The sequence below is a fragment of the Aulonocara sp. 'chitande type north' Nkhata Bay genome, linkage group LG2 (assembly GCF_057382095.1).
Source record: "Aulonocara sp. 'chitande type north' Nkhata Bay isolate Kocher_YH1m ecotype deep benthic linkage group LG2, A_spYH_male_GT1.1, whole genome shotgun sequence".
Lineage (NCBI taxonomy): Eukaryota > Metazoa > Chordata > Actinopteri > Cichliformes > Cichlidae > Aulonocara > Aulonocara sp. 'chitande type north' Nkhata Bay.
Window position 1 is genome coordinate 28,164,839 of NC_141345.1, and position 17,849 is coordinate 28,182,687.

The 17,849-nt window shown below is 40.2% G+C and overlaps 1 protein-coding gene across 4 annotated transcripts; it reads left to right on the forward strand.

Moving 5' to 3' along the window:
• The first annotated feature begins 1,477 nt into the window (after positions 1-1,477).
• stx3b (syntaxin 3b) lies at positions 1,478-17,737 on the forward strand. Of its 4 annotated transcripts, none has more exons than XM_086257876.1 (11): positions 1,478-1,876; positions 8,912-8,986; positions 9,121-9,220; positions 9,339-9,413; positions 9,556-9,626; positions 10,183-10,291; positions 10,387-10,460; positions 11,077-11,211; positions 12,387-12,497; positions 16,908-17,001; positions 17,110-17,737. In XM_086257876.1, exons 1-10 carry the CDS (start codon positions 1,847-1,849, stop codon positions 16,983-16,985), a joined length of 858 nt encoding a protein of 285 aa, XP_086114002.1. In that variant the 5' UTR covers positions 1,478-1,846; the 3' UTR covers positions 16,986-17,001; positions 17,110-17,737. The 4 variants fall into 4 exon arrangements, with proteins under 4 accessions (XP_086114002.1, XP_086113983.1, XP_086113977.1 ...); XM_086257857.1 differs by lacking the exons at positions 12,387-12,497; positions 16,908-17,001; positions 17,110-17,737 and adding exons at positions 11,985-12,095; positions 14,199-14,318; positions 14,623-16,526; XM_086257851.1 differs by lacking the exons at positions 12,387-12,497; positions 16,908-17,001; positions 17,110-17,737 and adding exons at positions 11,985-12,095; positions 14,199-16,526.
• Positions 17,738-17,849: the final 112 nt, after the last annotated feature.

Below are 17,849 nucleotides of genomic sequence, written 5' to 3' on the forward strand. Positions count from 1 at the left end.
AACAGTGTTTATGATTTAGTTTATAATTTATATTTTACTGTCCTGGGTCACTTGTGCAACTGGGAGTATCAAACACCACAATTAAAAATAAATACATAAATAAGTATGCTTGATCACTTGCTTTAACATGAGCTTACTTTAAAATTAAATTGTCTTCAGCTCTCTCCAAGGCTTTCTAAGGGGGGATAAAAAGTGATGTTTTATTTATAGTGCCCTCGATGGTTAAGGCAAAACATCCCAAAACGCAAATGAATAGAGGGCATCAGTAAAGACTTTGCTGTAAAGAGTAAGGTGGTGAATTCTCCAGTAATGCTGCAGGCCACCATATCAGTCATGCTGTTTTCCTCTTCAAAACTCATTAACTCTCATAACTCTTTGAACTATGACCTTGAGGTGTAAACATACTGGCATGGCAATATGATCCATGTGCTGAAATAAAAAAGAAAAGACACAGCAAAGATAGACCTGATTAATAGATGTAAACACGTTCTAATTGGTTTTAATTTAAGTTGAGTACTTTGCTCTTGACTGAAACTCTCTTAAACTATAGATTAATTGTGATGACTTTTGGTTCAGACATTCATGGTAGAAAGACGGTGAAGTTATGATCACTTATTGTAAAACATTGCCAGTGACTTCAGCAATACAGTGGTCTTCACATTTGTGGCACAACATTAGAACAACTTGTGCAATGACATTTGTGTCAGGTATTCATGTTTCCCTCTGGATCGATGATCTCGTTGCTGATCATTTGACTTTATTTCCTCCAGCAGTAGAAAAACAAACCCTTTGTCTCACAGAACAAAGATCATGGTTCAAACCCAGTCTGGGGCCTTTCTGTCTGGAGTTGCATGTTCTGTCTAGGTACTCTAGGTTAACTGGTGATCCTAAAACTTGCTGTTGTCTGTCTCTCTGCATTACTTCTGCAGTAGATTGGCAGCCTCTCCAAGGTGTACAAGGAGTCCGGCCCTCCCACTGCTCTGGATTGGATAAGTGGAAGAAGAGGGATGGACTTTTACTTATTACTACATACCAGTGAAACTAATGACATCATGCTAATTAACCAATAATATCACAGAAAGCCCCAAAGTATAGTGGAAATTGGTATGTTAGAGTTGTTGCCTTAGTATGTTTCTGGGCATACTAACATACTATGACTTCCGTTATTACCTTCATACCTTTATACTGGTTCAACCAGGCAACTTGATATTTAACAGCATGTTGTTTAGCTGTTGTGAGACTCTGCGGATGTTTATCTTCTGTGACTCCATATCTTTCTCTAAATTCCCTCATAAGACAAAAATAATCACATTTGATTCCTTATTATATATTTTAAAAAGAGTTTCCAACAAATCCGCAGGTTAGTTAGATTATTATTCCTACAATACCTGAATGCATCACGAGTGCAGGTGGCTCAGGGCGTGGCTTCATCACCGCGATCGGGGGACTTGTCTGCGCATGCGTTAGCCATAAAAGTGCGTTTTAGAATGATTACTGGTAGCCAGCGGAGAAACAGATTATACGGCTCCACACAACTGTTGTTTTAATCCCCTGAGCGAGGAGATTTAGCAAGAAAAAAACACTGGCTTCAAACCCAGCAGCCATATTGTATGGAAAAGCGACGGAAAGACTCCTGTTTTCAGAAAAAAGTCGTTTTCTCAGGACATCTGTCAAGACTTTTGGGGAGTTTAATTTTCTGCCTCACTGGCGGTGGGTCTGTGTTGCACAGCTAGCTTGGCAGCTGGCTGAGAACTTGAGAGATTGGGACTAGTTTTTTTTTAAACCCTTTTTGCACAATATTGTGTTTATTTCTTTATTTTAATACTGTGAAGCTAACCGCCTAAAAATGAAGGACCGATTGGAGCAGCTTAAAGCGGTAGGTAGTGTTTAGGAAACGTTGAGTTTTCTGAAAGTGTCTCCTTTTACTCATCAATATTGACTCTGTACACTCCGAAAAAGAAAAACGACCATTTTAAGATGTTTGAGGTTAGGATTTGTAAAATGAAAATTTTACACTCTTTGATTTAAACCTTTACCATAAATATATAGCATATATAAACAAACAACAATAGTGAGATATATGATGATGTAACTCATGTGATGGCTGTAGTGACATTACAGCTTGGATAATGATTGGGAATGGAAGTGCTGGATGAAAGACGTGTTTTGTGCATTCACTTCTGAGTATAAGGTTTGAAGTAGAGGTTAATTCTTATTAACTGAACTGCAGCTCAACAGGTCATATTTACCCAAGTAATTCCAGTGAAATTGAGCTTAATTTATATATCCCGGTGTATCGTGGCTAAAAATAACTTAGGTGAGTCACTCTGTTTTCATTGGTATTGATTAACTGTTGCTCGATAAAAGGGAGGACTTTATTATAGCTCTTGAAGAATGAAGGATCTGGTCCCAGCACCTTGATAATTTGTTTAACTATTTATTTAGAAATTAAGATAATCAGACATTTGACCTATACTCAATTACATGACAGCAACTGAGTGCATTTAGCCGTGTTGGCAGGTGGTGGTGAAGAATGGAGAAGAGGGGACTTTGAGTGTGGTGTAGTTGTTGGTGTCAGATGAGATGGTCTGAGTATTTCAGAAATGATCTACTGGGATTTTTTCCCCCCAACACCACCTCTAGGGTTTGCAGACAATGGTCTGAAAAAGAGAATGTATCCAGTAAGCGGCTGTTCTCTGGGCGAAAATCCCTTGTTGGTGTCAGAGGTCAGAGGAGAATGGCCAGACTGATTTTAGCTGATGGAAAGGCAGCAGTAACTCAAATGACCACTTATTACAGATGGGCTAAAGCAGCAGAAGACCACACTGGATGTAAATGGTAATGGTAAATGGACTCCTATATAGCGCTTTATACAACATGCAACTTTTCTTTTTTCCTATGCTTATAAGTGCTTTCTAACTGCACACATACTCAACACTCATACTCCAATGGATGCCCTGGAGAGCAACTTGTGGTTAGTATCTTGCTCAATGATATTCGGCATGCAGACTGGGGGAGCCAAGGATCAAACCACCAACCTTCCGATCAGCAGATGACCTGCTCTGCCTCCTGAGCTACAGCCACCCTGGATGTCAATCGTGTCAGCTAAGAATAGAAAACTGAGGTTATAGTTCACACAGGCTCACCAAAATTGGACAATAGAGGACTGGAAAACGTTTCATTATCTGAACAGTCTTGATTTCTGCTGCAACATTCAGGTAGTTTGGTCAGAAATTGCCGTTAACAACATGAAAGCATGGATCTTCCTGCATGTCTCAACAGTTAAGGTTGCTGGTAGTGGTTTAGTGGTGTGGGGGGTGTTGTCTTTACACACTTTGAGTTCCTTAATATCAACGGAGCGTTGTTTACCTGAGTATTGTGTTGACCGTGTCAACTAGATCTTACTTCAGTAGAGTACCTTTAGGATGCGGTGAAACGAGAGATTCACATCATGGACATGCTGCCAACAAATGTGCAGCAACATTGTGATACAATCCTGTCAGGATGGACTGAAAAGAAGGTTTCTGGCATGCCATGAAAAATCAAGGCAGTTCTGAAGGAATGGGGTTCTAGCAAAGTGGCCAGTGGGTCTATATCAATAATGGTGCAGTACAGCGCGAATCTCCCACATTTTCATATCACTGGCCTCTTCTTTTCTGAATTGGGTTATGCTGCTGCTGTTGTACAGTAACTCATGATGGCGTGTGTTGAGGGATGTTGTGTTGCTATAGCTACCTAAAACTGCTGGTCAAATATTTGCTGTGTTTTAAAATTGTTTGAGCAGTGGTATTCCTCACTTGCCCCCACTCCCAGATATCTTTATCACAACACAGTTGGCTTTACATTAAAGGAAGTACAGATGTAAGCAGAACTAGGTCAGACATGTGTTTATAAGCAGGCCGTGTGACATTTTTAATTTTTCTCCAGTAATACTTGCGTCTTTTCCGACTACCTCGACCTGCCTTTACTCCTGTGTTTCTTTATCTTCCCACCTTATCCCCCTGTCTTCATTTCCCTCCTTGAGTTTCCTTTCTAATGTTTAACTTGCCGACAGTAATCTAGGCTGTGTGTGTGTATGTGCGCGTTCATGTCAATGTTTGCTTACGCCACTGGCATCATTATCACATCACCTGACGTACTGAAGACCTTGGCACTTTTATAAACCGTATGAAGTGTAGAATCGTAATTTGCTGAAGTTATTGTACTGTTACATGTGGCAGCTTATTGGCCAAGCTCCACTTTACGCTTGTTTTATTTGACTATTTTTAGAGAAATACTGAGAGGAGAAGTTGGTAACCTCACTTGTGAGCTAGACTAACATGACTGTTACTTTCTGTTGTTCTGCCTTTCTGTTCCCTCATAGTATTTTCAAATGCACTTTCATTTAAGCTCATCTGGTTTTCAGTTCTGTGTCTTCAGTGACGAGCTGGGGTTCTGGTGCTGCTCTGCTTCCTAGCCTGACCGGCACAAATCGTAAATGGAGTGCAGTTACGTAGCACTTTATTAGTCTTATCAGTCACTGAAAGCACTTTACACCCAGTGGTAAAAATGTAACAGCGTAAACATGCCGTCTTCATTGCCATATGGAGTTTTTAAATCCCTTGTCAGATGCTTTGCATCAACACAACTGCTGATGGACTAAATAGGCTTCTGTCACCACGCTGCTGTAAATCTGACCCCAGGTCCCTGTGCTACTGCTTTTAAAGGTAGCAGCTCATTTTTAAACCATCCCACAGAAAATGCTGTTGCTCAGACAGCAGTAACTAACATTTCTTGTTATTATGGATTTTATCTGATTATTTTCTGCATTATTTATCGACAAATTGTCCAAAAACTGAACTTCATATTAGCCTGAAGAAACAACAAATCCTTACAAATGACTTTCCAAAGTGGTTTTCTTCTTTTTGCTTGGCTGTTAACTTTTTATTGATCATCAAAACCTCTGCTGTTTTTATATTTGTTTCTTTTTTCTGGTTGGTCGATCTTGTCCTGTAGCTCTACTGGTGCCCACATAGTTTCAACTCCACTATCACTATTCTGTGCTGCGTGTTTGATGTTTTCTAATCGTGATGTCCACTTGACCTAATTTTACCCACTATGCAGCCATCAAAATCTTAAATGCAATCTTCTGCATGAGATTATAGCTGTCATGCTTTTTGTTTTTGTTATTCTATTTTTTATTTCTAAGCGAGCAAATCTAATTCACCAACAGTCGGGCTGGATTTTGGCTCGCAGCACCATTTAAAGCTCGTGTTAGATATTGTTACATAAACCTTGTTCACCTGTCTAAACATGCCTCCCAAATATTTGACATCTCGCAAACCAATCATGAAGAGTTGACCATCTCCCAAACTTTAAGCTGAAATGGTTCGTAGGAGTTTGATCCAAGAATTTCTTTGTGTCTTCTGAAGTGAAGTAAAGTGTTAAGATGAGCAAGTGAGTTTATTGAGTAATGCTGTTAAAGTTTTCTTGATGACTTGGATAAGGTCACTGCCTCTGACTGTTCCTGTCATTATCACGATGTTTTTACAAGCTGTGTGTGTGTGTGTGCGTGTCTTTGTGGTCTTTGGTTGTTTGGTTTGGTGCACACATCACTCCCTTTCCTCTTGTTTTTGCTGAATGAGAGACACTGGAAGGAAGTGAGTGCTTGGTCTTATCTCACAAGAGCAGAAATGCAGTGTGAGAGTGTGCGCGAGCCTGAGTGGTGCGTTTGATGAATAACTCTCTGAGAGATTCAAAAGCAAGCACTACGTCCTGGAAACTCTCGGTTCAACTACTGCTGTAGGTACGCCAGCCTGAAGCAAATGGTCTCGGCTACATTTGCAATTCAAATTTTCGATGAAGGCTGGAAGGTTAAAGGCCAAGTCTAAAAGTCAGCATTCGTGCAGTTGCAGTAAATGTTACTGCCTAGAAGGGTTAATGATTACTTTCAATACTGATGAATCTGCTGATTATTCTCTCAGTTAATCATTTTTGTCTGTAAAATGTCAGGAAATGTTGAAACTGTCCAGAAACTGAGGACCGCAAAAGAAAATGCTTACTGTTTGAATATGACAGTGAAAAGAAGCACAACAGGTGCACAGGACAGGTGCAGTGTGAATGAACCGTAATATTTATTGAGCTTACTATTGTAAATACTGTGTGTGAGTCAGCTAATATGAGATCAGAGGCATTAAACCGATGACGTCTTAACATTTTCCAAGCCTCGACTTTGACCTGGGTGCACACCTGAAGAGCCAAAGGTTTCACAAATTTATTAAAATACAAATTCCGAAATGATAATATATAAGACTGTTATTTGTGAAATGGGCCTCTCCATAACATACAACGCCCAAACCTCAGATAATATACAGCAAATACATCTTTAATTTCCAACATACATTATTATACTAACCTAAATCAGTGCTTTGAAGCTTATTCCAAATTTGTGGACCTCTGCAGGTCACACAGAGTCACCTGTTACAAAGCACAAACTCTGGGCAAATGCCTGGAACAGCTCATCGGGTGTCTGATCAGAATATATTTAACTTAAAAGCAGAAGTAATTAGAAGGGAGGAAGCAAATAGGGCTGCTTTTTCTTTTCTCGCTTTATCAAACGCAGTCACGGCGTGGCCGTGATGTCCGTTCACTCTGCCTCAGTTTTGTTAAAGTCAGCTTAGAGTGAAAATTGGGTTGACGTCTTGGAGCCTGCCTCTGGTCCTAGATGTTAAATATTCACTGCCAGTGCTTGGTGCGTGCGTAGCAAACCATCAGTGCTGACTTGTGTTTACTGCCCGTCACTTGTGACACGTATAGTCAGCAGCGTGAAGCATTCTGATGAAATGCTGGATGTAAACTGATTAGGGTCAGGCTGAGCTGCTAACCAGGAAGCAATTTCATTAGTATAGCTTTGCATGAAGACTCACGGTCTAAACTGTGTTCGGTGGCTTTTCCAACCCAAACAGAAAAACTTCAGAAAAAAGAAATTAAACAGAAAATCTCTCTAAAATAAATGTGTAAAGTTGTAACTTAAATTAAGCTAATTGTTTTGTTTTGACTCTACTTTGTTTAAAGAAAGCACAGCTGCATATTTTATTTTTATAAATTCAATATATCGTCTAGCAGTGTGATTTGAATACACTTCCTTTAATGCTGTTTGAGGTTTCGTATTTACCCTACAGATAGAGATATCCTTCTTCTCACCAGACTCCAGCCAGTTTGTTTAGCTTGACGTTGAGATGGGAAATACTTCCCTTAGCAGCACCTCTAAAGCTCACAACTAACCACATTATAATCCATGCGAGGACCAAAGTGTTGAAGTTTCAGGGTGTGGTTTTTATAGGTGAATACCAGACTTAACTTCTGGCTGGGAACAGGAACTTCCTGGAGCCTCCACTGCTGACCTAATTTTTTTTTTTTTTTTTTTTTAAGTTTGCACCGGTGTTAAAGGTTTAATTTAAATGCTGTTATTGTAAGGTTTTAGAGATACAAAAAATAACAAGTGCAGAGTTTAATGGACTCGGACGTAGCTTTGAATTATTTAAACAGAGGTTTGGAGCCCCCAGGGGGATGCTGGATCAGTAGTTAAGACAGTGGATGGAAGATTGGTTTTGAACCATGGCTGGTTTGTTATGTCATTATTTATTTATGTATTCTTTTTATCTATCTAATTGCAAATATCATGGCAAACATACTTTATTGCTTAAGTAATATGTAATACATGAGAAAAGTCTTAGATGGGTTAGAGCTACAGGATGATCCAACTGTTATAAAATAGCTCAGTTGCATGGATGACCTCCACATGCCTGTTTGCACTCCAGACAACTACTGGGCATCCTCTGGATGTGATCCTCCCAGATCTGGATTGGGAAATCTGCAAGCTAGTCTGTGGTGCTGTTTGACAGTGTTGGAGGCACCGATATCGAGGTTATTTTTCTGCAAGACCCAGCAGTTCATTTTTGTCCTCTGTCGTTGACATGAGTCTGAGACCTCTATGTCAAGCACAATTTATGGAGTCTAGGGGAAATCCGGGCTTTCCATTGATGTTACATGTGTGGCGGCTGGGTTAACAGAGCACATGGACTTTCTTTTCAAAATGACAGAAACTGCAGCTTCCACATTTTATGGCTTTGAGGGAGGTTAAATTATACTTTTTTGCTAATATTAAGATTCTGGTGTTTGAGCTTAAATTGTTTGTTCAAGTTGAGAGTCTTAACTTTGATTTGGTGGGATTTCAGAAATGTACAGTATTTTTACCCCTTGTAAAACAAAACTTTTAGTGTACCTTGTAGTGGACTGCAGGACTTACTACCTCACATTTTCAACCAATGTCACTACTTCAGGACACATGCTTCACATGCACACACAAGCTAAGAGATTTATTTTGTCTTTTATCCTGTTGATTTATGTAACTAATAATAATGTGCTGAAAATGCACTAAACTACCTCTCCATACTGAAATTAGGTCAAAATTGTTTTTTTGCATGAAACATGAAAGCAGGACAACGCTGCCCACAATCACCAAACAGGAAGTCCTCTGATTAAAGTTGTATAAACTCAGTTTCAGCCCTTTTGTCTTCTTGCAGGTTGTTGTAAGGCATTTTGAATAGTTAACATTTTACTGATGTCCTAAACAAATGGCTGGTTTTGGATTTAAAAATTAATTTTAGGGGGTTTTGCATGGACCTTTAATGCAGTGCAGTGTTAACAGCGCTGGTTTTCTTTCTGGCGATGCCCCAAAATATGGATTAAATCATTAATACCATAATTGTGCAGCAACTAGTCGGCTCTTAACCTAAAGACAACAGGTTGACAAGGAAAAATTTTGGATGGGCTTGTTCTACATGAAGAATGAAAAGCTATTGAGAAACATAGGGCCTGCGGGCCTACCACCTCACGCTCTTAGTCCTGCTCTTTCTGTTTATTCTTATAGGTGTGTGATCAAGATGATGATGATGTGGAGATTGCTGTGGACAACGCAGGCTTCATGGATGAGTTCTTTTCTGAGGTAAGTGCTGCTATGGGTGTATGTATGCACTGAGTGTGATTGTTTTGCTTCACTTGCATTCACGAGGACCTGCGTGTTCTAAGATGGTGTGATTTGCATGTGTTTGCCATTTGCGGTGTGTCCTTGTGTTACAGATCGAGGTAATCAGAAACAACATTGAGAAAATCGATGAGAATGTGACAGAAGTGAAAAAGCTTTACTCTGTCATCTTGTCTGCTCCCACATCAGATCAGAGTAAGAAATCACCACCAGCTCTGACATTTACTTCATTTTTTTGCGTTACAAAATAACACAACATTGATCAGGAAAGGCATCAGCACTGAAAATCTGCACTATGCTGTATCCTGCACAGAAACACAGGAGGACTTGGAGGCGATCACCAATGACATAAAGAAGTTGGCCAACGGTGCGAGGAACAAACTCAAGAGTGAGTCCCGCTCCCATTTCTACATACAGCCTGTCATTATGAATAATTTGTATGTCTATTGGATTAGTAAACAAGTGAATAGTGGTGTTATATTTAATCAGTTCAAGGTTGTTTAAGTGAAGTAACTCTGGCTTCTTCCCAGCCATTGAGAGGAATCTGGAGTCAGAAGAGCAGGAGAGGGTGTCGGCTGACACGCGGATACGTAAATCACAGGTAAATCATCTCCTTCAGACGATTCAAGTAACCTTCTGAGAAAGCGCTTTTCTTGCAAACTTCCCCCTCATGCTGGGCTTTGTATGTGAGGTTGATTTTTTTCTGATGGTCTTATTTGTTGTATTTTAGGTAAAAGTAGGTTAAGAGAGAATTAAGAGAAGAGGGTGCTTGTTAATACTTCTGCTTTAAGACTTTAATAAATGTTTAGCATTTCTAAAATATTCCATTTCAATCAATCAACAAGAGTTGCTTCAAGGTGCTTCATATAGTAAGGTAAAGACCCTACAACAGTACAGAGAAAACACAGAAAACTCCAACAATAAAATGAAACCCTATGAGCAAGTGCTTTGGCGATTGTGGGAAGGAAAAACTTCCTTTTAACAGGAAGAAGCCTCCAGCAGAACGAGGTTTGGGGCGGGGCAGCCATCTGCCGCAACTGATCAGGCGTGAAGGGAGGAAGACGGGACAAATACACGTCTTTGTCTTCAGGTTTCTGCTTTCATCATTTAAAAGTGTTACTTATAAGCTCTTCCATTGTTATTCTGTTACCTCCCAGCATGCAGTGCTGTCTAGGAAGTTTGTGGAGGTGATGACAAAGTATAATGAAGCTCAGGTGGATTTCCGGGAGAGGAGTAAAGGACGTATTCAGAGACAGCTCGAGATCAGTGAGTCACAACGACGCCAACAAAGACATTTGACGGTTCCATTGTCGCCTTTGTCATTAATCCCGCTCCTTTTCCTTTTTCCCTTTCCTCTCCAGCTGGAAAAGCAACTACGGATGAAGAACTAGAGGAGATGTTGGAGGGTGGTAATGCTTCTGTGTTCACTGCAGGGGTAAGAGTGTGCGTTTGTGCACGTATATGCATTTTCCTTAACGTACCTTAACGTTAACTCCACCATGATGTGGTTGAACTGTGAAAGCCGAGTTGTCAGTTTCTCAGTAAAACTTAAACTGCTTGTGTCAGCTAATTATTGGCGCTTAGGAGTCGACCTGACTCGCACTCAGTCTGCTCATGACACACTGAGATAAGGAGCATTGTGTTGTGTTGCTTTGGCTACACGCAGCAGCTGGAAAAACTTGAAAATGTAGCCAAGATTCTCTGAGCTCACGTTGATAAAAAATACACAAGTAGGGAGGAATTTCTTGCACAAGGACGCACAGCTTGACTTGATATTTTCAGATACGGTGTCTCACATTCCTGTAACAAACAGGCTAGACTTTGACCTCACTTAACTGTTAAGGAATCCAACTGCTGGGCAGGACGGGACTGTTGTGTAGTGGTGTCCTTGAATAGATTTTAGATTTTTAGGCTGTATCACAACAACTGTTTTCTAGCTTGGTGCCGTTTTAAGTGAATACACATTGATTTGAATCAATGCCAAATATTCATTTAGCCACCTGTGTTTAAACTGATGCTGTTCGGTAATGTTAAGCCTCTCCTTTGCGCAGATTATAGACTCGGGGATCTCCAAACAAGCCCTGAATGAGATTGAAGCCAGACACAAAGACATCGTCCGTCTGGAGAGTAGTATTAAGGAGCTGCACGATATGTTTGTAGACATCGCCATGCTGGTCGAGAGCCAGGTACGGTCCTCTGCATCCACCTGCCTGTCATTTGATTCTAGTTATTTGCTTGTTCATTCATTGAATTCATCCTTAAATCCTCTCCATGGCTTTGTGTTCAGCCCTCATTGTATCCAACTCTTTGCACATCATTACTCTGTTTACTCTTTTCCAGCTGTATGTCTTTCCTTTACTCTTTGCGCTCTTCTGCCACTGTCACCTCCATCCCATCTCTCAGCGTTAACGGTACCAATACAAATAATAATAGAATAAATCATCAAGGTCAACAAACGTCTAACTAGCTGGTACAGGGACATTACTGTTATCCTCTTAACTAAATATAACCACATTTCTTGTTGCTTGCAAAATGCTGTCTGAGGAAAAGGCTTTGTAAGGTAAGGGTTGTTGTTATGCACATGTTTCATGTTGTGCTGTGAGATTGTTTTGGATATTTTTTTTTTCCTGCCAGTTTTAATTCCAGTTTTACGTTTGAAAGTTTGAATTACAGAAGAGAACTAGAAGGGTGCTTGCAGAGCTAATTCTCCACCAAGGCTGATGTCCTGGATCTCTCTTTATAGATCTCTATATGAGGCTATAAAAAGTGATTCAAGTTAAAATTAAATGTCAGAATTCAAAACAAACCCCTGAGATCCTCAGTGCAGGTGTTGGCAATCTAACTGTTCAGTGAACATGTAATACCCCTCTAACCGGATTTATTCCTCTGTATTTAACCCAATCTGCTTCTCATTTCTGCTTAAGTGTCAGTACCTTACAGAATGTTGCATGTTTTTCAGGGTGACATGGTAGAAAACATAGAGCAGAATATATCCAAGTCAGTGGACCACATAGTAGCAGCAAAGGAGCAGACCAAAAAAGCTGTAAGGTATCAGACCAAAGCACGCAAGGTAATGTTTTTCTTTTTTCTTTCTTTCCAGTCATAGCACCAAGCCGCTTTTGTCTTTTTTTCCCTGCTTATCTTCTGTACACTGTTGCACTCCTCACTGTTTGCCACACTTAAACCACATAGTGTGCCTACATATCCTCCCTTCACCATGTCTCTCTCACCCTCCCTCACCCAGTACTCGCACACGTTGCCATTCGCAACAACTGTTGCATTGCTGGTGCTTGTCTTTTTCTCTCTCTTTCTGTTTAATTTCACTGCTACGTTTCTTTACCTCTGATGCCGTTTACATCAGGGTGGAATGATTGACAGGATCGAGAGCAACATGGACCAGTCGGTGGGCTTTGTGGAGCGCGCTGTTGCAGACACTAAAAAAGCTGCAAAGTTTCAGCAAGAGGCTCGCCGTGTGAGTGATAATCATCGAAAACAATGGTCAGGTTTCCCAAAAGCACTGGAATTATTTATTTAATAACTTTGCATTTACAAATCTAGTTAGTTCTGAACAAGCAGGACAAAGATTAAAAATTACAATTAAACAGAATAACTTTGACACCATGGGACAAAAAAAACTGCGTTCTCCAGCCTGACTGATTGTGAATTAGAATATGTTCGGCATATGGAAATGTAGTCTGCTTTCTTCTCTCTCATGTTGAGTAGAACTGCACCGTCATGCAGGTGTAATGCAGGTTGTACAGGGTAGTAAACCCTGTAAAAAGTCCTTCAGGCTAAACAAAAAAAATATTGTCAAGAAAGAATTATCTTAACTTTTGAAGTCTAAGTCATCATCAGTGAAAAGTGCTAACTCTGTTCACAAAATAATCGACTTTTGGCTTTTGAAAATTGTTCTCTTAAAAGCTAAGGTAAGTCTCAGAGGTACTTTGACCTCTGAGACTTGATTTCAAACATAGAAGCTTGACCTTCAACATTTACATGTTAGTGACTCATTAAATGCAGTTATTGGGGTTTTTTCTGAATTTCGTGCCAGAGGTAATCACAGTCCACAATAAGCTGTTCAAGCAATAATGAAACCAAAACAAAGTAAAGATGTCTCCCAGTCTCTACTGGTTAACCTTCCTTTTCATGTTTAGACTTTCAGTTTACCCTGTTCAGCCTGGCAGGTGCCCTTAAAAGATCTGTAACATTAACTCCCCTAATTTAGATTTATACACACTGATAGCATTAACTAGTGTGGAGATGATACAGCTCTGTTAACTACCATTGGACTGCATACCATCAGTGTGTGGGATGGTTAAAAACAAACAACCTGTCACAAGCTCTTGTGCGGTGTCATTTCCTGTCCTCAGAAGGATCCAGATCCTAGAGAGGCCTGCACACAGTCCTCAACCCGACAATCGTCAAGCAGGAGTCCTGAAGGCAACTCCTGCTCATGGTTGTTTTTTATTTTCAGGTTGGGAATAGTTGGAATTCCTCTTCCACTAGAGGATGCTTTTGGGAAACCTGTTTGAAGACCATTCCCACCTCCCCCTGTGGTGACTTGTGCTCTCCGATCCCCTCTACTCTACCTGCTCCGTTACCAACCTGTGGCCTGTGGAACCCTGTGCTTTAAACACCACTGTGACCTGCCCAGCAACACGTAGCAGAATAAAAAGCATCCTCCCTCCCTCCCACCAACACACACACACACACACACACACACACACACACACACACACACACACACACACACACACACACACACACACACACACACACACACACACACAGAGCTTCTTTTCTTTCTGTCCTTTCTCTTCAGCTTCATCCTCACTGTGTTGATGTGCAGTTTACACATGAAGGCTGTAACCACAACCGCTGCTGTGTTGTAGGGTTGGAGATGTTGTGTGCTTGCTTCTGGCTGTTACAGATTATGTGTGTGTGTGTGTGTGTGTGCAAAGGCAAACTGTTGTATTTTCAGGACAACAACAATCAACCCTGACCCTGTTTCAGTCTTGTGCAATACTAATGTGCAGAGTTTTTGTGGTAAATAAGCCTCAAGAGTAATTGATGTTATCTGATACATCTGCTGTTGTCAAGTAAAGACCTGCTGTCCTGCTGTTTTTACACTGACATTGGATCTGATAATTTATGTCCTAATTGTCCCCAACAGAAACTGGTGATAATAATTGTGATTGTGGTGATCTTGGTGATCATAGTGGCTCTGGCAATCGGATTGTCAGTGGGATTAAAGAAATGATGATGAATTATTTGAGTAAGAGAAGCGCTAAGGGTGAGTAATTGAGCAAATACCTGCTGTATAATGGGTGTGTGTCTGTTAGGCATGCTTTGGGAAGGAGTTTGCACTTCCTTTGAGGCTCAGTGTGTGTTTTCTTACTATCCAGAGGGCTTACTCGAGGTGTGTGTGCTTGTTTGAAGTACTTTGGGTGTGTTGTTGTTCTCCTGTTCTGGGCCTCTTGCCTCTGGTTACTGTAGTGGTGAATTAGTTCCTGCTGGTGTTAAGTTTGTGGGTGCTTTTCAGTTGTAGGTATCCCATCATCAACGCTGTTTCTGTGTATGTTTCTCCCTCTCTGTAGAAGATCATCATTATTGCTGTGGTCTGTGCCGTGGTTCTTCTCATTATCCTCATCATCATCCTCACCCAGACACTATAGGGCTGATCGCTGCCATCATCTCATCATCTGTGTATTCAACATCCTCACCATTATTCATCAGCCTGCCTGCAGAAGGAAAAACTGATCCTGATCACTCCATATGGGTATAAGAATATTTAACCTGCAGATCTTTTCAATCGAATAAAACACACTGAAGGTCTCCCTCACTTTTGGACAATTGAGGATGCTCTCCTGCGAATGAGGAAACAAGACCAAAGCTGACATATGAGGTACATTGTCTATTGTACCTCTGTGAAGGCGAAAAGGGAATTGGGAAATAAAACATCACTTCAGTGTCACTAAACATTTCACTGTTCAACATTTGCTGCCAAAGAATCAGCTGGGAAGCGTTTGTCATCTGAAAGCTTTCAGAAGCACATAAACCCCCTGATTTATTTGAGCCTTGATATGATTTTATGATTGAAAATCTCCCCAGTGAACTTTCACTGCTGTGGGATTTCTTTTTGTTGTTGTTCTTGTTAGGGTTTGGGGAGTTCCAGCACTTTAACATTTCCAAATGCGTAGCTCAGATATGTGTAATTATCACTGGTTGTTAAAAAAACAAAAACAAATATGAAGGATTGCACTTATGGGAACACATTTCATGAACTTACAGGCGCGTGTGATGAACGCTCATTACTTGCTTACTTGTAGCAGCTGAAATTTGATCCTTTTCACAACCCAAACCAAAGCTTTTACATGTATAGACACAGTTACTCCTCCTGTTAAAGTGCTGTAGAAATATTTCAATGCCAAAGGGGTTTTAGAGAGTCTGGTAGTAACACTAGTGGTTTGTTTCCCGTAAGTGCCAGAATAGTCTTTTTGTATTTATTCTACTGTTCTAAGACATGTTGCTTATGACGTCACATACAAATGGGCACTCTGTAAAGTATCCGTGGCTAGTCTTGTCTTACTACTAGGAAATGCCTTAACAGGCATGTTTTAGGTTTTACTACTGAGTTGCCAGTTTTAGACACAGTCCTGCAGTACATCTGATGTTTGCGAAGGTGATAATGTTCAGTTTTTGTTTACACAGCCTTAGGATGTAATGGTTTGACATTTTTAACAGAGGCTGTATGTGTGCTGCTCTTTACTTCATAGGTGTGTCTAACATTTAGACTGCCCTCATTAGTGAATGTGGGGGGTGGGGACAATATTACAAACACCTCTTACTGTAACCAGTTCATCCGCACCACAAAGTACGTCCTCCAAAAAGCCCATCGAGTCTTAATGAACAATTTCAACTAAAATGAACATTATACCTCCTTTTTTTATTTAAAGAAGTCATTTTAATGTACATAGAAAACTTGTATTTTCAAAAAAAAGACGACAGGATTTTTGCAGGGCTGTGTATTAGATCACATTAGCTTTAGCAACATGTACCTCCCTGTTGGATTCAGTAATGGTTGTCCATCATCATTTCATTCATTTCATTTCAGACAATCTTTGGAACTGACAGTTTACCAAACCAAAGTGCACAGGTTGTCATCCAGTGGCTTTAACAGGGTAATTAAAGCACATGATTCCAGCCGTACATAAAATCAGTACCAACCAGTCATGAGGAGAAGCCCTGACATAAGGGAGTAGGCCGATTTCAGTAAAACAATGTTGTAATTTAAGCATGAATTAAATTTTAAACTGTGGTTTTGTATGAAGCATTTGAAAATGAGAATCCCGCAGCATCATCATCATTTAGGGGCACAATCCATTTTATTTGAGCCGTTGGCGCAGACTGGAACATAAGAGAAAATTTAAGCTTTTTTTTTTTTTACCTGTGTAAATGTCAATGATTTTATCAGAAATTAAAGATTTTATGTGTTAAATTACCCAGTGTTTATTTGTCGTGTTTGACTTGCAGAAATGGAATTATGTAACTGAATTTTACATTCTGATGACTGCTTGTTGCAAAGTGGTGTGTGTGTTTTATTGGAGTGTAGTAGCTGCTGTCAGCATGTTAACCACAGTGTTGCAAAGTACAGCTTTTAAAGACTGGTGCACACGTGTCAAAAAAGGGGGTAAGTCGTTTCACCTTTCCTGTCTCTTTACACACACAGTTACACACAAACCTCTATAACCCTTTGTTCTGCTTTTGCTCAATTGTTTCCTCAAACCAGTGTCGATCAATGTTGATAATTGCGTCGGCTCGCAAAGTAAAGCCTGATTCCTCTCTTTATCGTCTGACTGTGTGTTTCTGATTGCGTCTCCAGAAAAAGATGATGATTACATTGTGCTGTGCCATCATTGGGATCGTTGGGTTCTCCTATCTCTATAGCTTCTTCTCATAAAAACCGTTTTACACAGGTAAAAGACAAAAAAAACACCTGCATCAGCCTTTCAGTGCTATTGTTTATGCGGACTCTCTGAATGCTTAAAGACTGCATTTCTTTTGTCTCTGTGTGGTGTTTGTAGGCACGAAGGATTTCTCCAAAAATTAGGAATATTCCCCTGATGCTCCTTCATACCCTCCCCCCCCCTATTTATATACAAAGTATTTAAAAACAAAAAATCACATTCGTCCCATTCACTTTCTCTTTTATTATTAATTGAAATGTAAACAATTTTCTTGCTATATGAAGTGTTTGAAATGTATTGTGTGTCGATGTCTCAGCCTGACTGTTCACAGCCAGGTGACTTGACTCGTAATTTGTAATCATATACTCTACCGCCTCCTGGTGGTGCATCAAGGGAAAACCCCATATTTAGAGAAATTATCTTTTTCAGGATAAAATAAAACTTTGGAAGAACACATTTTAATCATTTTCTTTTCTTTATTTTTTTTAATATACATATTTAATTATTTTACTGTCTCGGCTCCAAAATGATCTGTTCCAAAGTGTCCAGTTTAGTGGTATTTTCTGGCCTGTTTGTCATAATTATGATTAAAAATGTGCGTGACTTTGTGTGTGAGATCTGTCTGATGGTGTTTTCCGTAACAGCGGCTGTCAGTCGCTCACTGGCTGTGTTGTCTCTGTAAAGCCTGTTATGTAATAAAATTTCTGTGCGTTACATCAAGTGCTGTGTGCGGCTCGCTTCTTGCATGAGGCTCAGCTGATCGCCTCTTTGCGTGGAGGGATCCCGATGACCCTGACTTGCATAGAATCGGCCGTGTGGAGCTATTTTCCTATGTCAAAGACGTAAATGCAGCAGCT